The 21,064-nt window shown below is 46.9% G+C and overlaps 7 protein-coding genes across 7 annotated transcripts; 3 read left to right on the forward strand and 4 right to left on the reverse strand.

Annotated features, from left to right (window-relative positions):
• Positions 1-343: 343 nt before the first annotated feature.
• F4817DRAFT_313074 (glutathione synthetase ATP-binding domain-like protein) lies at positions 344-2,708 on the forward strand (the record flags this gene model as incomplete). Its single annotated transcript, XM_049300197.1, has 4 exons — positions 344-380; positions 517-1,253; positions 1,400-2,468; positions 2,545-2,708. The coding sequence occupies 4 exons, from the start codon at positions 344-346 to the stop codon at positions 2,706-2,708; spliced, it is 2,007 nt and encodes a 668-aa protein (XP_049161948.1).
• Positions 2,709-3,224: 516 nt separating this feature from the next.
• On the reverse strand, positions 3,225-5,115 carry F4817DRAFT_313075 (MFS general substrate transporter; the record flags this gene model as incomplete). Its single annotated transcript, XM_049300198.1, has 6 exons — positions 3,225-3,686; positions 3,737-3,885; positions 3,951-4,572; positions 4,665-4,678; positions 4,746-4,764; positions 4,822-5,115. The coding sequence occupies 6 exons, from the start codon at positions 5,113-5,115 to the stop codon at positions 3,225-3,227; spliced, it is 1,560 nt and encodes a 519-aa protein (XP_049161949.1).
• Positions 5,116-6,927: 1,812 nt separating this feature from the next.
• Positions 6,928-8,608, reverse strand: F4817DRAFT_328600 (uncharacterized protein). The gene is made up of 3 exons (XM_049302180.1): positions 8,051-8,608; positions 7,917-7,999; positions 6,928-7,867 (listed from the first exon to the last, which is right to left on the reverse strand). Exons 1-3 carry the CDS (start codon positions 8,426-8,428, stop codon positions 7,606-7,608), a joined length of 723 nt encoding a protein of 240 aa, XP_049161950.1. The 5' UTR covers positions 8,429-8,608; the 3' UTR covers positions 6,928-7,605.
• A 3,707-nt stretch (positions 8,609-12,315) lies between these two features.
• F4817DRAFT_282492 (quinone oxidoreductase putative) lies at positions 12,316-13,783 on the forward strand. The gene is made up of 3 exons (XM_049299559.1): positions 12,316-12,586; positions 12,666-13,105; positions 13,168-13,783. Exons 1-3 carry the CDS (start codon positions 12,562-12,564, stop codon positions 13,708-13,710), a joined length of 1,008 nt encoding a protein of 335 aa, XP_049161951.1. The 5' UTR covers positions 12,316-12,561; the 3' UTR covers positions 13,711-13,783.
• A 73-nt stretch (positions 13,784-13,856) lies between these two features.
• On the reverse strand, positions 13,857-15,064 carry F4817DRAFT_313078 (alpha/beta-hydrolase; the record flags this gene model as incomplete). The annotated part of the gene is made up of 4 exons (XM_049300199.1): positions 13,857-14,541; positions 14,639-14,766; positions 14,830-14,879; positions 14,938-15,064. The coding sequence occupies 4 exons, from the start codon at positions 15,062-15,064 to the stop codon at positions 13,857-13,859; spliced, it is 990 nt and encodes a 329-aa protein (XP_049161952.1).
• Positions 15,065-15,427: 363 nt separating this feature from the next.
• Positions 15,428-18,105, forward strand: F4817DRAFT_328610 (replication factor-a protein). Its single transcript, XM_049302181.1, has 5 exons — positions 15,428-15,623; positions 15,706-15,875; positions 15,935-16,025; positions 16,082-17,527; positions 17,597-18,105. Exons 1-5 carry the CDS (start codon positions 15,577-15,579, stop codon positions 17,691-17,693), a joined length of 1,851 nt encoding a protein of 616 aa, XP_049161953.1. The 5' UTR covers positions 15,428-15,576; the 3' UTR covers positions 17,694-18,105.
• Positions 18,105-20,312, reverse strand: F4817DRAFT_282548 (uncharacterized protein). The gene is made up of 2 exons (XM_049299561.1): positions 19,621-20,312; positions 18,105-19,559 (listed from the first exon to the last, which is right to left on the reverse strand). The coding sequence occupies exons 1-2, from the start codon at positions 19,999-20,001 to the stop codon at positions 18,465-18,467; spliced, it is 1,476 nt and encodes a 491-aa protein (XP_049161954.1). The 5' UTR covers positions 20,002-20,312; the 3' UTR covers positions 18,105-18,464.
• Positions 20,313-21,064: the final 752 nt, after the last annotated feature.

The raw sequence follows: 21,064 nt of genomic DNA on the forward strand, positions 1-21,064 counted from the left end.
CGCACGTCCCTATAACGCCTCATATTTTCATTATAAATGACTCAGCTTATGTATCAGGCTGTTGTTTGACTACCGCAACAAGCTTCTCAATTAGGAAACTTATGTATAGCCTCAACAAATAGGACTACTTAGAACGCCAATGCAGGCTAAGGCAACACCGAAACGATATTGTTCTCCGCTGTGTCCAACACGATCTTGTGGTCTCCGGCCGGTGGTAATCTATCCTTAAAGAGTAAAAGATGAAATCTGTGATAAAATTGGCAAAGACATGAACACAAGCTGAATTAATACCCCCTACAGCGCAAGCTGTCTGGTGGGATCACGAGCATCTTGGAATGTCATGATGGCAGTATATAAGTTGGCTCTGCTCGCTGGTAACGGTAGACATTATCGAGTTCTCTAGACCAAATCAACGCCTTCACGATGGCAGAAAGAGAAATCACCATCTTCTGGAAAGATCACGGCAAGTTCTTCGTTTGAAAAAACATTACAGATATCAATACTAACATCTATCAGGTGCTTTTATATGTCGTTGGACCACTTCACAAATCACCAAATGTGTTTCAAACGGCAGCATAGCACTGCAGACTATTGATCTTACCTTGTCGTTGAATCCAGCATTATCAAGCTCGGAATTCGCACATCTTCTAGGAAATAATGCTATCTGGATTCAGAGCGATAACAATAATATTGAGCCTGCCAGCACGGAGTCCTTTGGCTCACGAGAGGCTTTCCAATTTCTCGTGAATTGCCTTCAAGCCACCAAATCGTCCGAGAAGAGACTCGTGAGACTTATTACCCCTTTACAGAGAGGTACAGTTATCAGGTCAGATATCATCCCCCTTCGACTCAAGGGTGCTTTCGGTGTCGAGCGGGTGGTGTCCTTCTTAACGCCGCTCCAATCGCTTTCTGGGGAAGCCGTTTGCCTAGATGTGGTTTCACTCTCTAAACTATTTCGTTCCTCTGCTGGGGGAATATTGCTACAGCAGTCGTTTCCAGGGACCGACGTGGATTCAGCAGTACCTATTGTACCTCCGGAATTCGAGGCTGAATTTGAAAATAAGATGTCTCTGCCCTGGGTTTTACCGAGATCGACCACTCGGAAGCGACTTGTTCTCGTTGGCATTAGCTACCGTGCGCCATCTCAGGGGTCATGGGCCGTGTATGCATGCGAAGCAGCCCGTGCCCTTGGAATTGACCTCGTCATTATTGACAAGCCTGGGTGCTGGATCGAGCGAAGCGAATATTCACAGGTATGCAGTTCGAACACATACCCCATTTTAGATTAAATCCATAAATTGGATTTTTCAATAGAGTTGAATCAGGAGCTGCTATCACCAGCATAAACCCAAACTCCCATAATGCATCAAAGAGATAACTACTAACACTGGTATTCAAGTGGTATGAGGCATTCTTGCCTGCTGGTACTTGGTGGACGAACCCGCCTGGCCTCGACATGGCAGACCATATCGTCGAGACAGTCAAGTCGTATGGCAAGAAGATCGATGGCATCGTTGCTTTTATAGACTCGTTTCAAGCTACGGTCAGCCGAGCAGCGGAGAAGCTTTGCCTCCCGCACCAGCCCGCCGAGTCGTATGAAATCGCAACCGACAAATATCAAGTAGGCATTGCCGAAGGCCGTAATCCATTCAACGGTTCGACAGTCGAAGAGGCCCTTGAATTTGCCTCGGCGGAGGACCTTTCATACCCCCTAATTCTCAAGCCACGCTTAGGCCTTAACTCAGAAGGGATCGTACGAGTGAACAACGCAGCGGAGATTCAAGCCGGGGTAGATATGATACAGAAGACCTTCTTCAAGTCATTTACGATGGAGAAGTATTGCGATGGCCCAGAAGTCGACGTTAACATGATCTTACTGGATGGCGAAATACTCTTCTGCGAGATCTGCGACGACTTCCCAAAGCCGGGAGATCAAAGCGACATGACGGTCCCCGCCTCTCAAATGAGCTTCTTGGAAACATATCTCGTCCACCCTTCCGCTCTTCCACCTCCTGAGCTAGAGATGCTTCAGAGTTCCATCGGCGCAACTCTCCAGCGAATCGGAATTTCTAGTGGCGTCCTACACGTAGAAGCTCGAGTTCAGCGATCATCCGTCGAATACCGCTCTGATGGCGGCGTTCTAGACTTACAGCCAATTGAAAAAGCGACAACATCCGCTCCTCCAACTCCCTGGATTTTGGAAATCAACCCACGACCTCCGGGATCTACTGCCAGCCGTATCGTAGAGTCAGTCTACGGAATTGATTATTTTGGCGTCGCCCTGGCCCTGGCTATCGAGGATAAGGATCGAGCTAGATCACTATCCCTCCCATTCCAAAATGGCGCCCAGCATACCGGAGTGCTCGTTTTCATTGGCGCTGATTTCGACGAAACCTGCGAGGGCATCTTTGATTCGGATGACATCTGCAGCGAATTGTTAGGCCGAAGACCTGACCTAGCGAAGAATAGTAAGTGCTATCTACAATCATTCTAATTTATTCTATCGTATAATACGAGCATCAAAATACTGACTCTAGATACTAGTTAATCGCTACGGTTGTCTTGTGAAAAGGGGCCAGAAGGTCCCACACCCCAGTTCCGGAGCAAACACATTTATAGCTTACTTCAATGTGTTCTCGAAGTCAAGAAAAGAAGCACTAGAAATTGCAGTTGAAGTGAGGAAGGAAGTCAGGTACTCATTCCGTTAAATCAGCGCTGCGTTAAGTTAGCTTTGAAAGCTAGGTATACATGGATCTCTTTTGTTACGTAGGCAAGACGGCTCTGTGAGCTGATGTCTGCCCTTTATCCATTTCCTATGTTGAAAGACACTCCTTAGACATAGATAGATAAGTAGATAGAACATTATTATAGGAATAGACAAGCTAGTTATTTAAGTGCTAGGCACTTCTAGTAATTAGCAGGCTATTTCAAACTATGTGCATACGAGTAGGATCAAGAGAATTACATGAATAAGCCGGGAAGTTCAACAGTTGAAAACTCAACCACGCTACTATAGCGTAGTATGTTTTATGAAATACGAGCTGAGTAAGAACTCGTAAGTAAATCTAGGACATATATACATAAACCGTATCTCTTTGTAGTGGCCTGTGTGAAGGCCTATCTGTGTCTTGATATTCGGTCAATAATAATAGGATATCTGAACATCGTCAATTGCCAATGGATATCGCCTTAGACGAACCCCCTTCTCCCCCACGGTGAGTGCATCATAAACTATAAGTGAACTCAGGATTCTCCCGATCCGTCAGATCAAGAAATTCCTGCCCATCTACCTTAGTATAGCCAGGACTAGCTCGGATAGCGGCCTTGATCTTGTTCTGACGCCTACACCAGAAATTGATAAAAACCAAAATAGCGAACGATACAAACATGCATACGAGGATCGTTATGTTGGCGTTGCGGTACTGCGGTGCGTCGTTGGTCTGGAATACTTGAGGGCCAATAATGTTACCTACACAGTAGGCAGTGAGATACATCGCTGCGACGGTGGTCTTCTTCGTCCATCCTGCCACATTCGTCGAGATAAGTCCCAGCAGGGCCACGAATCCGGTTGAAGAGGACTGATACAGGTAATAACCCGCAAGCCGCCCGCCACTGTTACTAAGTGGCAGGAGGAGGATAAGAAAGAGACCCAACACTGATAGTAGGACGCCGGCAGCACCAAATAACTAAATAAATCGTTAGCATTTCTCGCAATGTACGGGACGGGAAGCCTAACAATGCGGTTTTTGAATCGATCGCCAAAATGCCCAGCAATTAGGAGAGTGATGACCTGGATAGCGCCGCCAGGTGCCCCTAAAAGAAGGGATTCATTCTCCGAGAACCCAAATGAAACGATAAGTTGCGAGAAGTAATTTGACATTCCACCTGACCGGAAACATTAGCCTTAGCTTTCACGTATAAGTGTGTAGATTAGCGCATGGATAACTCACCGTTAGGGATCGAGCAAATGACACTATTAAGCACGAACGCCCAGATCATAGGATCTGTAAGCGCTTCCTTGCATTGATACCATTTAAAATGCTTGTTCCCAACGCCCTGTTGATTGATGCGGATACGTTCGACGGCCATAATTCGCTCCTGCTGTGTCAAGAACCGGGCGTTCAGTTGACTGTCTGGCATAAGATATAAGAACAGGACGCCCATGAAGGCCGTGAAAAAACCAGTGACGAGGAAGACCAATTGCCACGACTTGATTAAGATGGGATGAGCCTCTGTGCCGACAGCAATGCCATAAGCTACAACGCCTCCCACGATTTGACCCCAGCCGTTGAAGCTGAACCACCATGCCACTCTCGTCCCTTGCTCCTTTTTGGTATACCACTGGGACGTGAAGAGGGCAAACCCGGGGCTAACGGCCGCCTCAAAAGCGCCGAGGAAGAATCTCACCGTCATTGCCGCGGCGAAATTCTTCACGGCTGCCATACAGCAGAGAACGAGCCCCCACATTATTACGTTGAAGGCGGAATATTTCGCCAACGGCAGCCGCTGGAGAAGACGATTTGTTGGCCACTCCCAGAAGAGATAGCCGAAGTAGAACATGGAAGCTATCCACTGTGTGAAGGTAAGTATGGGTCAAACGAAGAACCTAAGGAGGCACTTAGGGGCTCTGAAGTTGAATTCTCTTGGAAGAGGAAATGGCTCACAGAATAATCTTGACCTGGGATGAACGTTCGTCAATAATATTCATATATATATGCTGTCGGTTCCTAACCTAGAGAACTTACCTATAAGATTGATATCTGTCTGCGGAGAGCACACAATGTAAGTTTACGCCTTGACTTGAGTACGGTCTCATCTCACTTTAATCCCCATGATTGAGGCATACGATAAAGTAGTTTTATCCAAATAATTCAACCCGTAGACGACGCAAAGCAGAGGCATCAAATTACGATCAATCTTCTTCAATAGCCTCTTCTCATCCTCCGAGGTCAAAACTACAGCTTCTCCAGCCACGAGCTTCAACGCCTCATCCGGGTCATTGTTAATTATGTGCTTGTTCATAGAGCCAATTCCGGCAGCTTTAGACGGATCGCTTGCTGTCTTTTCGACATCGACCGACGAAGCCGTTGTCGATGTTTGTTTGACCTCGGACATGGTTGATATTCGAATTCTACAATTTTCGACTGCTCGTAGCGATAATGAGGGGTTGATTAGATGGAGGTTTAAGTTTGAAATTGGAGATAGATAGACACTTAGACTAAACAGAAAAGGCGATGAAGAACCATGATACTCACTGTCGGTTATCTTCGCTGATAAGCAGTTGTATGTGTGGCAATATCAAGGATATAAGTCGGGGTATAGCCAATCAAATAGTGTTCCCGCAATCAGGAAGAGAGCGTTGCTACGTAAATGAGGCCTGATGGTGCGAGCAGATCACAGCATTAAGCCTATTCAGCTCTTGTAAAGGGTCACATATGAATCTCTTACATACCAACTTGTGAACCTCTTAGATAAAATTTACCGAGGTGAATGAGAAAGAATATGGTCAACTACACACTCCAATGACCACCTTTGGGGAAATGCCTTTGTTACCTACCGAACTTTATATGAGGGGTAGTGCTGGGATCTCTTATCTCCACGGTCGACAGTGTCAATGTAAGCATGATGATTGTTAGAATCAAGAGTCTTAGATATGAGAAGATTCCCAATTACCCTCGAGGCTAACGGTATTTAGGTATCTGAATATTAAGTAGATTGAGTGAGCCTAAGGTGAACAGCCTCTCCGATTGCAGACTTATATGTGCGGTCGAGATAAGCCTTCTATTACTTAGGTACCTACATACCTAAAGTAAGGGGTCGTTGAGAGTCCCTTGATACGGACAAATCTTACTGCACCAGCCGTAACTTAACCCCCGACCGAGACCCTCGGCGAAATAGACGCTGCGACCAGCAGAGGTCGGGGAGGCTATGTATGTATTTGAATAATTAAGCCGCTTAAGCCACACGCAATACTCTGCGCCATCTACATCGCACACGGCCTTATTGAATTCGTCTCACGTAGATTTGTCTCACGCAGGTATATGCAGTGCCTACCTCATATAGGTACCGTAGTCCCTACGGCGACGACGTCACAAGGTCGGATAGGTACCTAAGGCAGGTACCCGTCCGACGCTGGGCTGCCTCTTGGGTGTAACCAACCCTAAATCCTCCATAGGTATGTATGCACGCCCGTCACGTTGCGCCCTGATCAGGTTGGGCGGAAGCAATGTTGCAGTCTACCTACCTGACGCAGGGACGTCGAGATGTGATGTGAGATTTCTACGAATAGCAAAACGTACCTAACCTAGGTACATAGGTACCAGGTAAGACCGTAACCCTACATCATGTATTCACGTCGGCTACATGAAACTTTGGCCATCGCCGGATCAGCGTGTCCCAAAGTAGAACACGTGTCTTGTCTCGGGTGTCGTAAACAAGTGGCATTGTCCTTATGTCTCTCACGTTTAGTAAGACTTGTCTAACGATTAACCTGGGTTTACTCTCTTGCTAATTTTTATATAATTGAGACTATACACAAGATCGACAAATCTGCTAAACCTGAGACCGCCGGCTTATGCGTAGTGTAAGTGGATCGTCAGTGATCAACAGGTGCATTAGGTACCTGTTACGCGATCATGATCGTTCATCCGATCTAGATCTAAATATAAGACCCAGCTACTTGCAGATCACGCCCACATTGTGTAAAAAAATATTAAGCATAAATGAATATCTAGACGTACATTATGCTTCGTGCAGATATTGTAGAAACACCAAGTACAACAAGGAACAATAGTCTAAATAAACTCCATCGCTGGAACTATCATAACATAATCAAATACAATTGGACTAAAATCAATAACAATTCTACAATTAAAAATCTTCACAATCATGATTCAGTCACTCATAAGAATAAAAAGAAGATTTAGATGCCAGACCAAAACTTGGCCTCCCAGCCATGTTTACGTTGCCATTGAACTACCGTACAAGGACTCCGTAAGCACAGAAGAATTTGTCCAGAGACCAATAAAACATCCAGCCGAAGACAACAGATAGGTCATGTTGCAACTCTTGCCGAAAATATTAACAAAGCTTGACTCTCCAAATTTGTACATGAAAGAGAAGTCAGTAATTAGCAAGAGCACGAGAATTGAAACTTCCTGGGTGAAGACGGGTAAGGTGAAGATTGAAATGGTTTGATTTTGTCCAAAGGCTCCGAAACGAAGTGATTTTTTCCATCCAAGTATCCGCCAGGAAATATCCGCTCCAGATTCCAAAAACCTCCCCGACCATTCCAAGTGCCAGGAGACCTCACACAATGTAATCCTCCATGGTTATATTTGATTGGTAGCCCGAAATACCGAGACAAGAAATTACAAGAATCAAAATTAGTTCCCGCATGCGTGGTCGTTATACTCCATAGTGCAATGCAGAACACCGTGCCGTTAACAATCCCTGTCTAAACACTTCCTCCATCCCATTCACAACTCCAGTCTGCTTCCTGTCATGAGCGTCGGAAGCATCCCTCGCGATCACCGTATATTAGGTACTATCGAACAAAGGAGAATCGTAGGTCATAGACTCGGATATTGAGCTGAAGCTGCACGCTTACAGAAGAGCAGCGGCAAGACCGAGGAGACCAGCGAGGCCAGCTCCGGAGAGGGCAGCAACCTTACCGGCACCCGCAGTGGGGATGGCGGTGGCCGAGGTGGAAGCACTGGGAACACCGGGAGCACCACCGGTAGGGTAAACCTGGGTGGGGGTGTTGACGGGGGCGGTGCTGTTAGGGTAGCTGGCGGGAACCGGGACCGAAGTAGGGTAAGTAGGAGGGGCCGGGCCACTGCTGGCGGGAGCACTGTTGGCGGGAGCACTGCTTAGATGTTAGTTCATTTAATCTTATCTGAAAATTGGTATCTTACCAAGTAGCGCAGGAAACTGACGAGGTAGTGTAGATGGGCTTGCTGATGGTGCAAGGGCAGTCAGTGATGGTCAAGGTGGTGGCCTAGAGTTTTGTTAGTTAAGAGTCTTCGGTAGAATTTGTAGATAAACATACCTCAGTGACAGTGTAGGTGTTGGTGCCGTAGGTGATCTGAGTAGGGCCGGGGCAGTAGGTCTCGTACGAGGTAACGACCTCGGTGGTGTACTGAGTAGCGGAGGTAGCGTTTCCGGCCGGGAACGAAGTAGCGGCAGAGGCCGAGACCGAAGAGCTGACAGCCGGGTAAGAGGCAGGAGCAGAGGCTGAAGAGCTAACGACGGGTAACGAGGCGGAAGCGCTGGAAGCCGGGTACGAAGCGGAGGCAGACTCGCTAGCACTGGAGACAGCAGCGGACTCGCTGGCGCTGGATACGGGGTAGGCAGCAGGTTCGCTAGCGACCGGGTAGGAAGCAGAGGCGCCAGCGGCGAAAGCAAGAGCAGCAACGGAGAACTTCATTTTGACTGAGTTGTCTGGTATTAAGTGACTCGTGTAGAGCGTTGGTTGTCGAGGATTAAGTATTTATAAGGTAGAGCAATTAGGTATGCTGTATAACGAATGAAATTGACTGAAAAGTCAGGGTGATATTTGCAGCGGAAATGTGTGGGTGAGGAGGAAAAGAGAGGAAGGATTGTCGGTCTTCGGATGTGTTGACTTATATACAGAACGAACGGCATGGGGGGGGGAGGTTACTTCTAGGTTGCTTTCCAGGTTGCTTTCCAGGTGTACACCAAGCAACGTGAACTTCACCTACTCCAGTACTTTGCTCTAGTACCTTGCTCCAGTTTCCTTCGTATGTAGATAGCCTATCCTTGCTGTATCCCGGTTTCTGCCAGGGCAGTAGACAACGGGGCCCGAGGCGCTAGGACAGCAGGGTCGACTTTCGTCTCCATCTATATCTGCTCCGTTTTTATTTTTATTTTTTCCACAGCTTATTTCGCTTTTTTATCCAATCATGAGTAATTATACTCATGGCTGAAAGCAATTGCGCACATACTGTACACACAGAACACACATTATGTACGTGTGTATGTACATATGTATAGTATGTGTGCGTGTATCGTCCGCCCCAGAGGCACCACCTCAGGGGTGTCTCTTCTTAGCTAGCGGTGCATGGTGAGCGTCAAAATCTGCCCCTTTTGGGGTCAAAATGTGGATTCCCCCATGATGACTTGGTCGTTCTAAGCATGTACAACTCAAGGTGTACAACTCAAGATACAGGTCGATATACTAAAAGGGCCAAAAGGGGGTGTACAACTGCTAAGCCCCTATTGGGAACACATTGGACCGAAGGTATCTTGCAGGGCTATTCAGTATGGTTGAATACAATCGGTGTGATGAATCATTATCAGGTAGTAATAATTAGGAACACGAGATGGGTCTTGGAACAATAGTTCGGAACTATTTAGGATCTCATCGTTCGTTGGCTGGTTGGGATAATGCGGGCCGGGGGTTGTGAGTACATAGAGCATGCAGGCATCCTGCAAGGAACAGCGAGCTGGATGTCGGTATGCAATCCCAGGGGCCAAGTCTAAGTCCAGCATACAGTCAGTCAGTTTCTGGCCTGGCGATTTGCGGAAATTGGGACGCCACTAGCGTAGGTTTTTCTCCTTGGCTAAAAAGCCCATAGAAATACTTCCAAGATGAGCTACTTTATCGACAATCAACCAGTTGTTGAGTTGTATCAATTTATTCTTAGTACTGATTTATCGGTGATACACTACGGCTGGGTTTGCCCGGACCGAGTTGCCATCGTAAAATCCGTACCCATCGAATCAGTGCTCGGGTATGTCCAACATACCTAGAATACGGATCAGTCAACATTTAAAGGTCAAGGGTCAAAGTGAGAGCAGTCGGTCACTATGTAAGTTGCCACTTGCCAATTGCAGACGCAGGAACAGATTGCGCTTCTGCAGGAACCGCAATTGTGCTGACACCATAAGCAGAAAATTCAATCGCTCCGATAACAACCTAAGTACGAAGTACCTACTATATATATTAATGCGGGAAATCCGATAACACTTTACCCATTTGGGCATTTATGCAAGGAAGAATAAGGTATTGCCGATTAAAATAGCAATCCATTTAATCCTATTCAGTAAATCCATTCAGGGGTTCACACCTCCTGAACAGACACGCAGACAAGGCACAATTAACAGACTCTAACCCCAACTCCAACTCTAATTTGGGAAAAGTACGAGCGCCGCTTTGAACCAACCAATTCGAAAGCTGATCGTAACGAGGAACACCATACACGATTCAGCTAGTGCATACATATGGACATATTATCTGCCTAGGTATTTAATGCAGCACATGTAAAAGAGAGAGAGATGTGTAAGTACATAGTAACTAATTAATTACCATTGTACAAATAGGGCTGGTCGTATCATCATGCTTCTTTGAGTTACGGTATGACGGGGTAAAACCCCTGAGGTAGCCCCCTGGTTGACAAGACGCTACCGATAACCGGTTGGTCCTCTCCAGGATTGAATCTGGATTGGCTCTTTTAGACCGACGCGGAAATTACCAAGCGTTCCCTGAGGCTTTCTGGAAAGTTAGCTAAACCTCATAACAGGTTTGATAAGAACTAGGACTCAATATTTTTCCGGTGTTCTAGATCTAATAGTGTAGCATGGATGCAATCGGACGATGCTGTTGCAAGTAATTTAGCACCTCGTATCAATTCGTCTTCGATGAACTTGGATATGGAAAATTCGATGCAAAATAATTACTACCTAACATTAGGTACATATGCACAGCTGCGTCAAGGGAGATGGGTCTTTTTAGATAATTGCCTCGTTGCCTCGATGCGGTGTGGTATAAGTGTATCGTTTGCAAAATCCACGCAGCAGTATTTCCCTCGTATCTAACGATACATATGAAAATTCCCAACTTCCAAGAGAATCTCGCTAAAGGCTTTAGCGTGTGTCTTTTCGATCAGCTAGGGTTTTGCTACGTAGATTTTCCCTCTTTCTCGGGTTCCACAAGCGTCTGCTCAGACCACTGAGGCCAAGTCGTTGACGGAGTTGTAGATCTCACCTAAGCTTTAAAGGCATCGGGGCTGAATCTGGTTCAAATCTAAATGTCTCGATTCAATGATTTGCAGTGAGTTTCAACTAAGGACTTACATACGCAGCTAGAGCTGAGACTGAAGTGATCTCCGAGTTTTAGTTTAGCTCGACATGTCATTGTCATGTCACTTATTGTGTCACTTACTACATATGTAATGTCGAAAACAGTTAGGTATGGGGCTCTTGATCGAAATAGCCTATCTAACATCAATAAGTTTGTCTATGGAGTTTTCCGGAGTTGCTTAACCTAATGGGATTATTACATGGGCCTCTCCACGTAATTTCCACCATTCCCACATGGATGAATTCAGAGATCTTCGATGCAACCGCTGCCACGGGTAATCAAATACATACGAGATCTTGTTTAATAGCGCAGGGCCACCAATCAACGCGTGCTCTGCGTACGGTTGTCTCTTTGTCTTTATTATGTTCTACTCGTACGCGTTCCTTAACGCCTAAACCTCTCTGAAGGAAGAGTAGGTAGACTCTATGGAGGAAAATTCTTGCTACATCTCGTCATCTCGAACGTTCGTTACTTATTCTCTACTCAATGTAGGGATTTATCCAACTCGCAAAAGTCGTTATTTGCTTCAAGTTGGTCTGTCTACATGGCCGTTTCACCTCGAAAGACCATATATAGGTCCTAAGGCTGACGAACTGTTGGGTTACGCTTGTCTTTAACTGAGTTGCAGGTTCGTTATACGGGACCCTCGTTGCCTTCATGACACGAACGAGATATCAATGACCAGATATATTTCGTCGAATTACACTCCAATAAGATTGACGAGCCTCAACTAAGCAGTGGCTAAGCGTGAAACTATCTTCGAATGTTTCTTTTAATATGACAAGCGTTCACGACAACGAGTACCCTCGGCTAGGTGAACTAATCGACTTGGTTCACGTTAGTTTAATCGCGGTGCGCCTAAGCAACTGGATAATATGATGCAGTATTCCACGATGTGAAGAACTGGTGATGGCTTAGATGAGGGAGATGAGGGCCGGTGATATGAACATATGAAATATGCTTAGAGGATTAATTGGGCTCGCCGTAAATAACGATTCGAACTGCCTTGAGCTAGCTAAAAGACACCGAACGCCGACTTACGTCTCCGAAGAGTTGCTAGTGTGGTTTTATAATTTCGTCTCCGCCGGTAGTGGTAAGAGATCGGGATTCGGCATATGGGTATGAATGGAATTGAGATAAAACGCGGCTATGTAAATGTCGCATTAAATCGCTTAGTAAACATGATGTCATCCAACATATTCCAATGGGGTGCATTATGTACAGCTGTCGCCATCAGTCGAAGTAACCTTCGCGGTGCTAACCTCTAAGAAGTAAAATAGGTACTAATTATCCAACTAGAACTTGCCGTTGATTTCAAAGCATAATGTCCATCTAAACTGTATAAAAAGTAATAGCATCATCGACACCTAGAGATTCTTGGCTGAAGCCCCCTCTAAATTCCTAAGGCTTGACCTACATTGCGATATATCTCCTACAATATTGTCCTTATAATCGAAATGAGTAACACGATGAAAGCTGTCGGTATGTGATTTATAACCGAGTTTCAGTCTTCATATAATTATTACATGTAGATGTAAAAGCTAACGATACTCCAACGCAGAGGTCAAGGGCGGGAAAGGGCCCGCTACCTCACTCTTCATAAACCCTGAAACCCCCAAGCCTGAGCCCAAGGAGGGCGATGCTCTGGTGCGTATTAAAGCCTTCGGGCTAAACCGTATGGATCTTATCCAGCGCGAGGGACGGTATCCGCTCCCACCACAAGCACCGTCTACCCTGGGTGTCGAATTTAGCGGCACAATCGAGTCGTTCGGACCCGGGCCGCACGGCGACTTTAAGGTCGGCGACGCCGTCTTCGGTCTAGCGTACGGCGGTGCGTACGCCGAGTACATCGCCGTAAGCTCCAAGATGTTGCTGCACAAGCCGGATAGCTTCTCCTGGGAGAAAGCAGCAGCCATCCCCGAAACGTGGATTACGGCCACACAGGCACTGCATCTAGTAGGCGAATTTACACCGGGTAAGACTGTTTTGTGGCACGCAGGTGTAAGTACATGGCCCTTAAAACCCGTCTTCATACTGCATGCTTAATCTCATCTTTTACACAGGCTAGCGGTGTTAGCATCGCAGGGATTCAACTCAGTCTTGATAGCGGTGCGAGTGCAGTCTACGCGACAGCTGGCACAGATGAGAAATGCCGGTTCATCGAGCGCGAACTCGGTGCTACTAAGGCCTTTAACTATAAGACACAGGACTGGGCCAAAGAGATTCTAGAGGCGACTGGTGGCAAGGGTGTTGATCTTATTATAGACTTCATCGGGGCTAGCTACTTCCAGAAGAACCTCACCGTTGCAGCGAGAGATGCCCGGTGGGTTGCGCTCGGCATGATGGGTGGTACCCGTCTCGACGGGGTAGATTATAGTATGCTACTTTACAAGCGAATCCGACTCGAGGGCAGTACGTTACGGAGCCGGGATCTCGACTACCAAGGTCGGTTGAGGGACAAGCTGGCCGAATATATCCCTCACTTCGAGAGCGGGAAACTGAAGGTCCTGATCGATACAGTCCTACCTATGGACGAGATCATTAAAGCGCACCAGCTGCTAGAGGAAAATAAGACAACAGGAAAGATTGTCTGCACAGTACCGTAGAAAAAGCGTACGAATAAGATCTCAAGGGTCTATTTATGACTGAAATTCGCATAACTACTGGACTTTAAAACCTAATCGCCATGCTCTCCTAACTAGAAGATAATCAGATAACGCCATGAAGTTAGTTGACCTTAGTTACTTTCTTTCTAATGTTCCTTGAGCCATCTTAACATCTGCTCGAAAGCCGTTATTTGTGCGTTCTTGATGTGGGCGTCATCGTAGTCTCCAATGACGGCGAAGCCGTGCGGAACACCGGGATAGACCTGGACTTCATGCTCCACATTCTCCGTGGACATTATGTTTTCCCCGGTTTCACGGACTTCGTCGGGAAATAGAGGATCGCTTTCCACGCAGACCAAGCTCACAGGGACTTTCAATCCATGAAAATCTTCTGATGACACCAGAGTTGCATGCGCCAGCGCACCTGCTTTGATATACGGGCCCTTCTTTGGTGGGCTTGCCCCTTCGCCCGCTTCTTCGTCGGCAGGTTTCTGTGCGCCAGTCCAGCCTGTCTGCGCGTGACCACGCTCGCTAGCTAGTAAGAGCACATATCGTCCGCCGAAACAATAACCTACGGCGTATATGCCGCCTCCATTACCGACCGCATCCGCAAACTCGCCTTTACATGCGTCGATAACTTTCTCGAGTATGGGCATGACCTTTTCTTCGGTATGGCGTGCTAACCACTCGTCGATTACGAACGACTTTGCGATCTCGACGGCTTTGAGCTTGAGCCTGTCAAGGAATGAGGTCTCTTGCGCTTCAGCTTCGGAAATAGGAGAAGAATTTGGCGCAGGGTTGCCTTCGAAAAGGTCGGGCATCACGACGACACTGCATTAACAATTAATATATATTTATCATGCAAACCCTAGACGAGCTTCTGTATCCAAGTTGAGATGCTATATCCGACATCTTGAGTTATACGTACAAACCTTCATCGGCAAACTTGTCCGCTTGAATCTGATTGTTCGTCGACTTTATTCCCGTGCCGCTCGAAAGAAGAAGAAGGAGCTTCGATGGATTCGTCGGGTATGCTTCCGGCTTTGTAAGGTAGACCTACTATGATATGAGCGTGGGCTTATAAGTAGATGGCGGCTATTGCTGTGTCGGAGGACTGACATCCACTCCACCAAGTTTCCTTAGTTCTCCCTTTGGAGCTAAACCGGCAGCTGTGTAATAATATGTCAATGCCGACACTAGTCGACGTGCTTGTTTAAGATGACTTACGGGTAGGTCTATCGGAAGTGCAGTGTTCACCCATGGTAGGACCTGTCTGTGCAGGAGTGTCGCCTAGAATCACGGTCTCTTGAGCATCGCTCTCCGGAGATCTAGTTGCAACATCGGCGTCTGCCATGGTGATGGAAGTAATCAATCGTTACGGTGGCGTAGATAGAATAAAAGTTTGAAGAGATTTAGGGAATACGTAGGAAGATTGAATGATAGAAGCTACCATGCAGACACACAAAACGTAAGATATGTACGAGGCATTCATGTGCTTGGCAACGCACCTCCTACATATATCATTGTAGGTACCTGCCTAGGTACCTAGGTACATAGATGTAGGTATGCTGACGCCTGAGAGAATGACGTACGAGGAGTTGCCAGCTGACAGTTCTCGTAGCTTCAGCTTGCAGCCCCACGTGTACATGTACCTATACAAATTGCTAGAAAACCTTAAGAACCCCGCGCTTCAGAGGACGTGGCACGCCACAAGACCCACTACTTAATTCAGGACGCGACTTTTTGAGCCGACGCGTTTATTAGATTGACCACTTCCACTGTCAAGAATTGCAACATCGGCTTTCGACATAACATATATTGCTGCCTTTGAAGTGTCAACCTAACAAGGCAAATTCAAATTTCAGCATGTCGGCAGCAGCAGCGCAACAATCTATTACCCAGGGGGCTCTAGAGTATGTAAACCACTATTAGCATCTTTTTCTTCACTACCTAGACTTATACATACCTATACATATATGCTGACTATGATCCCAGCGCCATCTTCAGCGACCCGGAGCATGTCGAGCAGCTCTTCCCAGTTCCTATCCTACAATGTCTACAAATAAAGCCCCTCGCCCCACAGCAAGGACCTGCCGGTCAGCCTGAACGCTACCGTGTAGTCTTAAGTGATATACGCAATTATGTCCAGTGCATGTTGGCAACACGTACGTTTCGATACCTAGACCACGAGACTGCGACATGATGATACTTACAAGGTACTTAGAGGCCAACCATGTAATCCACGATAACTCCCTTGTCCGCGGAGCTCTAGTTCGGATTAAGTCGTATCAAGCAAATGCAGTCAAGGGAAAGAAGTGAGTATTAAATAAGTCGATATGGTTTGGCATTTCTAGTGATTAATAATATATAGCATTCTAATTATCCTCGACCTTGACGTCGCTACTGAGCTCGGTGTTCACGACCGGATCGGCGAACCCCAGGCATTCGAAGCTAAGCCGCAAGCTGCTAATACTACAGCAGCCATAGGTGGATCGAACTTCTACGGCGTAAAGACAGAGTCTTCGGCACCGGTCAAGTCGGAACCTGTATCGTCACGCATGGGCGGAGCTACAAACACCACATCTCACGGCAATGGGAACAATGTCATCTATCCTATCGAGGCTCTCTCACCCTACGCGCACAAGTGGACCATCAAGGCTCGTGTAACACAAAAGTCCGACATTAAGACCTGGCATAAGGCTTCTGGCGAGGGTAAACTGTTCTCCGTCAATCTTCTCGACCAAAGTGGCGAAATAAAGGCGACCGCATTCAACGAACAATGTGACCAATTCTACGATTTATTACAAGAGGGTCAAGTCTACTATATTAGCAACCCATGCCGTGTTTCTCTCGCAAAGAAGCAATTCACTAACCTCCCTAACGACTATGAACTCGCCTTTGAGCGGGATACTGTCATTGAGAAAGCCGAGGATCAGGCCAGCGTGCCTCAAGCCCGCTTTAATTTCGTCAACATCGAAGAGCTCCAGAACGTAGAAAAAGATGCCACCGTTGATGTTATTGGCGTTCTGAAGGAAGTTGGTGAGGTCTCTTCGATCACTTCTAAGAACACCGGCAAGCCGTTTGATAAGCGCGAATTAACTTTGGTTGATGATACTTCTTATTCCGTACGTCTTACGATATGGGGCAAGACCGCCACTACGTTTGCCACGCAACCAGAATCTATCGTTGCATTCAAAGGGGTGAAGGTGTCTGACTTCGGTGGTCGATCTCTTTCTCTTCTTTCCTCCGGCAGCATGAATGTTGATCCCGACATCGAAGAGGCTCACCGTCTCAAGGGTTGGTACGACTCCCAAGGCCGTACTGACAACTTTTCTACTCACAACAACATGGCATCTATGGGTTCCGCCACAGGCCGTGTCGACCAGGCGAAGGTCATTTCCCAGGTAAAGGACGAGGGCCTCGGAACGGAAAATACGGACTACTTCAACCTAAAAGCCACAATTGTCTATATTAAGCAGGATAATTTCGCGTATCCTGCGTGTAGCAGCGATCAATGCAACAAGAAGGTAGTCGACCAAGGTGACGGTACATGGCGGTGTGAGAAGTGTGACATTGCCCACCCGCGGCCACAGTACAGATACATCATGAGTGTAAATGTAAACGATCACACCGGCCAGCTCTGGCTATCATGCTTCGACGACGTCGGGCGCGTCATCATGGGTATGTCAGCCGATGAGTTGATGGAGATCAAAGAGAACGACGAAGACCGGTTCCCTACCATATTCGAAGCGGCCAACTGCACCAAGCTCCATTTTAAATGCCGGGCCAAGACGGATACGTACGGCGAAAACTCACGGTATGTAATTTGCTACTAATTAGGTACCTATCCACATGATTAAGAGGTTGTCGCTAATGAAACGTGCAGAGTACGCTATCAGGTGATGGGTGCCAACCAGCTGGACTTCCGAGCTGAGGCCCTGAAGCTATCCGACATGATCAAGCAATTCGGTATTAGCTCGTGATCGCAGCTCTCGACCCTCATTTAATGCCCGCGTATGTATCGGGCGCTTGTTAGTACATACCTAGGTAGTATGGAGTCGACGGAACACGAGGGTTAGGTGGCTCGTATTATCGAGTTGGTGAACTACTAGAATAATTCATGGCAGGGGTTTGTGGATCCCTGATGAGGCACGATGCTATTTGATATTCGAATCTCCAAGCTCATTGGCCTTGAACGGCTTGAGACGAACCCCTTAGTTTAGGCGTCTCATTATTGCGTCTGGGTTACATGGATTCGTCGCGGATACGGCATCTATTAGGGCAAAATACTGTCAATACTGAATGAGCTAGGAGAACTAATCGAGCAAGGGTCAAATCCATGTTGTATGCTACGAGAAAAATGTGCTTACGACACAGAATGGTAATGAAAGATCAATAGTAGTAAATGGGATATCAGTGCCGTTATTCTTAATTCTGCTATTGTCTAACAAGCCGAGAGGTCCGACGATTCTTAGCTGTCGTCCGTCGTTCCGTCTCTAGCTAAATGGCATTCCAAGCCATATCCATGGGCACAGCTGCCTGCAGATGCAAATGTCTGTCCTCTAAACGCCGCCGCATAAGAACGTGCAATCGTGACATGTCGGTTTTCGGACCCCCCTCCAAACCAACTTAGCGGCCGTCTACCTATCCAAGGTTCGAAGGTTCAACCTCGAATCTCGGGCTTGATTAAAATATATTCAGGCTCCAGTCCGACCCATTGGCCAAATGGGTGGTAAGAAGCGTCGTGGCCACGCTCAGCCAGTAGCAACTACACCGCCCATCAAATCTTCGTCATCTACGTGAGCATCGAATGCGAGGGTTGGATCCGGTTCATTTTTATCGCCTCGGAGTTTCTCCTTGGTCACATGCTTAATGTACTCCTTGCTAGTGCCCAGGCGCTCCTTTGTCGTCTTGAAGATGGGCTGTAGTTGCTTCAACCGGGCTGCCGTTCCAGCGAGCTCCGTAGCGAATTCCTTCTCTGAGAGTTGTGTAGACGGAGATAGGAAGGTAAGGAAAGCCGTGCCGTCGTCGTTCTTCTCGACCACCCCGTTCAACATACCGGATATTATCATGTTTTGGACAAGAGTCTGCACGTCCTCGTCCTTCTGGAGCATGTTTCCTGTCTCCGCACTTGTGGTCTGTTTACGGATCTCGGAGAGCGAAATCTTAGAGTAGATCTGCTCTAGGCCCAGAACCTGCCACTTCTGATACGCCGCGAGGACTTCCTGGACCAACCCGGTATTTCCATCTTCTAACCATATCTGTGTGTTCTTTTCAACCTCGGCCTTTAGTCCCTGGGCCTTGTCGGTCACGAATAGCACTGCGAGCGCTGTGTATGGCTTTCCGATATTTCCATAGAGCTTGTTCGCTGCGGCCCCGGTGTATGATGGGGGGTCTGAAAGCTTTCCTGTAGAGAGCAAGCTGACCAACACCCACTTTTTGTAAGCCTCAACCATGATTTTGCTTGCGCCACCTTCGCGCGTAGGATATGTGACGACTCTTTCGAAGGCTGCATAGGCTTTCGCCCAATCTCTTAAGGTACAGTATGACATACCACGAAACATATCATATTCTAAGATGAGGGAAGATTTCAAGTTGGTGGTGAGCCCTGTTTCTCGAGAGAGGTAGGCTGGGGGTGGTAAGGATAGATCGCAGAGGAATTTAGGCTCGCCGTAGCTGGCCATGCCGGGGAAGTATACGATATTCTTGTCTAGTACTGGAAGGGCTGGTTCGATGTTGTTTGTCTGGTAGGCAAGTTTGACAAGTTGAATATGGGATGTGGTGAGCATGCTTCCGGTCGGATCGAGTCGTAGGATAGCTGTTGCAAGAGCACCGACAGCAACTGAAGGCTAAAAAATACGGTTAGCTTGTATAGAAGTATGTATTAGGGTGTAGGCTGTAAAAGCTTACCGGCAGATATTGATTATTTCCGGCAGCAAGCAAGATGTCATGCAAGTGGCTTCTAGCGTATCGGGCCTGGCGCGCATCGAAGACGTATAGAAAGCTCACAAACTTGCTCAGAAGAGTATCGCGAGGAATAGATGAGTCTAGGGCGGGAAGGATGAGGGTATGAAGGACGGCGAGATATGATAAGGTATGCACAGCCGGGTCAAGCATGGCGAGGAGTCGGGGGCCGTGGGCAACTAGTAAGGCGTTATGATCTTTAAGTAACTTTGAGAGCTTGCTAACATGGAGCTTCGCTGCGGTGTCAAAAGTGACGTTGTCGACCAGGCTGGAATTAGCACTGTTGGATTCAGGGAACGCGAGAAGCGTCGCGGCGAGTTGCTCCATGGCGATGGGCGCTCAAGGCGAGTAAAGCAAGAACAGTATCGTAAACGGTATTGTATTCCTAGATGATTGATATCGCCGAACGTCTGAAATGTACTATTATTTTTGTCGTGATTTAGGTAACTTTATGTTTTGTCGGTTGTTGGGTCTTGGTTAACGTGGGGGTGGGACGAAGGAGAGCTTCTACTTCGTACAGGAAGCTAGCTGCCTTGCCTTTGGTGGGGCAGAGAGAATGGCATCTACGGTGAAATACATATTAGTAGTACCTATTAGTAGTACCTACTCGAGTACCTAGCCCCAATTAAACTCGGCTCGCGGGGCATGGACGATCCATATTTGCTTTGTAAGGGTCTCACTTTAGCTTTGTTTCATTTTCCGGGGGCGGGGCAGCTTCTACCTACTCTGCTACTTCAGGTAACTATTCCTTTCTCTGCTCATTCAATAGCATAACAGCTTCATAATAGTAATAGGTTTAAAACATATGTACCTACTGATGTTGAGTTATGACATATGATATGACATATGATACATCTAATAGGGAAAAATCTCTGGCCAAACTTAAATGTCAGTTTCCGTAGTTATTCCAAAATCAGGAACTTCAACTTGGGGCATTACCTTAGATAGTCATGATGTATATAATTCACTAACCACATCACGATTCACAATTTCCTCAAACTCCAAAACTAACTAACAAACTGACACTATCCATACCGTCACCTTAACTTCCAGAAGGATAAATCTGCCATCTAAGGAGGTCATGGTTAAGTAAAAGAGCTCTCCAATACAACCTTCTTCTGTGTAGTCTGCTGATATGCCAGTTTGCAGTTTATTTATTTCAGTTACGTACATAAAATAGCCTAGGGGAGGAAGATGATTGAACCGATCCTTTCATCCACGGCCAAGCGCCTCGGTATAACCTAAAGGATATTCTTGTTTTGCAGCAGGACACTGTCGTAAGACTATTACAAGGTTTGAGGGTTGGTAAATATGCAGTTGAATACCTAATTCGAGTATGTCTTTAGCATCTTATTGGTTGATTCCTACAACCACCTACTAAAAGTGACGA

The sequence above is a fragment of the Daldinia loculata genome (genome assembly GCF_022478755.1).
Source record: "Daldinia loculata strain CBS 113971 unplaced genomic scaffold F4817scaffold_8, whole genome shotgun sequence".
Lineage (NCBI taxonomy): Eukaryota > Fungi > Ascomycota > Sordariomycetes > Xylariales > Hypoxylaceae > Daldinia > Daldinia loculata.

What these genes read in the sequence shown, in the direction of transcription:
- F4817DRAFT_328600 (XM_049302180.1), bottom strand. Translation starts at nt 8,428, where the DNA reads ATGAAGTTCTCCGTTGCTGCTCTTGCTTTCGCCGCTGGCGCCTCTGCT. An exon ending in ACACCTACACTGTCACTGAG is followed by an intron (nt 8,000 to 8,050) that starts GTATGTTTATCT and finishes ACAAAACTCTAG; the next exon opens with GCCACCACCTTGACCATCAC. An exon ending in TCAGTTTCCTGCGCTACTTG is followed by an intron (nt 7,868 to 7,916) that starts GTAAGATACCAA and finishes ACATCTAAGCAG; the next exon opens with TGCTCCCGCCAACAGTGCTC.
- F4817DRAFT_282492 (XM_049299559.1), top strand. Translation starts at nt 12,562, where the DNA reads ATGAGTAACACGATGAAAGCTGTCG. An exon ending in TAACACGATGAAAGCTGTCG is followed by an intron (nt 12,587 to 12,665) that starts GTATGTGATTTA and finishes ACTCCAACGCAG; the next exon opens with AGGTCAAGGGCGGGAAAGGG. An exon ending in CTGTTTTGTGGCACGCAGGT is followed by an intron (nt 13,106 to 13,167) that starts GTAAGTACATGG and finishes TCTTTTACACAG; the next exon opens with GCTAGCGGTGTTAGCATCGC.
- F4817DRAFT_328610 (XM_049302181.1), top strand. Translation starts at nt 15,577, where the DNA reads ATGTCGGCAGCAGCAGCGCAACAATCTATTACCCAGGGGGCTCTAGA. An exon ending in ATTACCCAGGGGGCTCTAGA is followed by an intron (nt 15,624 to 15,705) that starts GTATGTAAACCA and finishes CTATGATCCCAG; the next exon opens with CGCCATCTTCAGCGACCCGG. An exon ending in ACGTACGGCGAAAACTCACG is followed by an intron (nt 17,528 to 17,596) that starts GTATGTAATTTG and finishes TGAAACGTGCAG; the next exon opens with AGTACGCTATCAGGTGATGG.
- F4817DRAFT_282548 (XM_049299561.1), bottom strand. Translation starts at nt 20,001, where the DNA reads ATGGAGCAACTCGCCGCGACGCTTCTCGCGTTCCCTGAATCCAACAGT. An exon ending in GAAATAATCAATATCTGCCG is followed by an intron (nt 19,560 to 19,620) that starts GTAAGCTTTTAC and finishes CGTATTTTTTAG; the next exon opens with CCTTCAGTTGCTGTCGGTGC.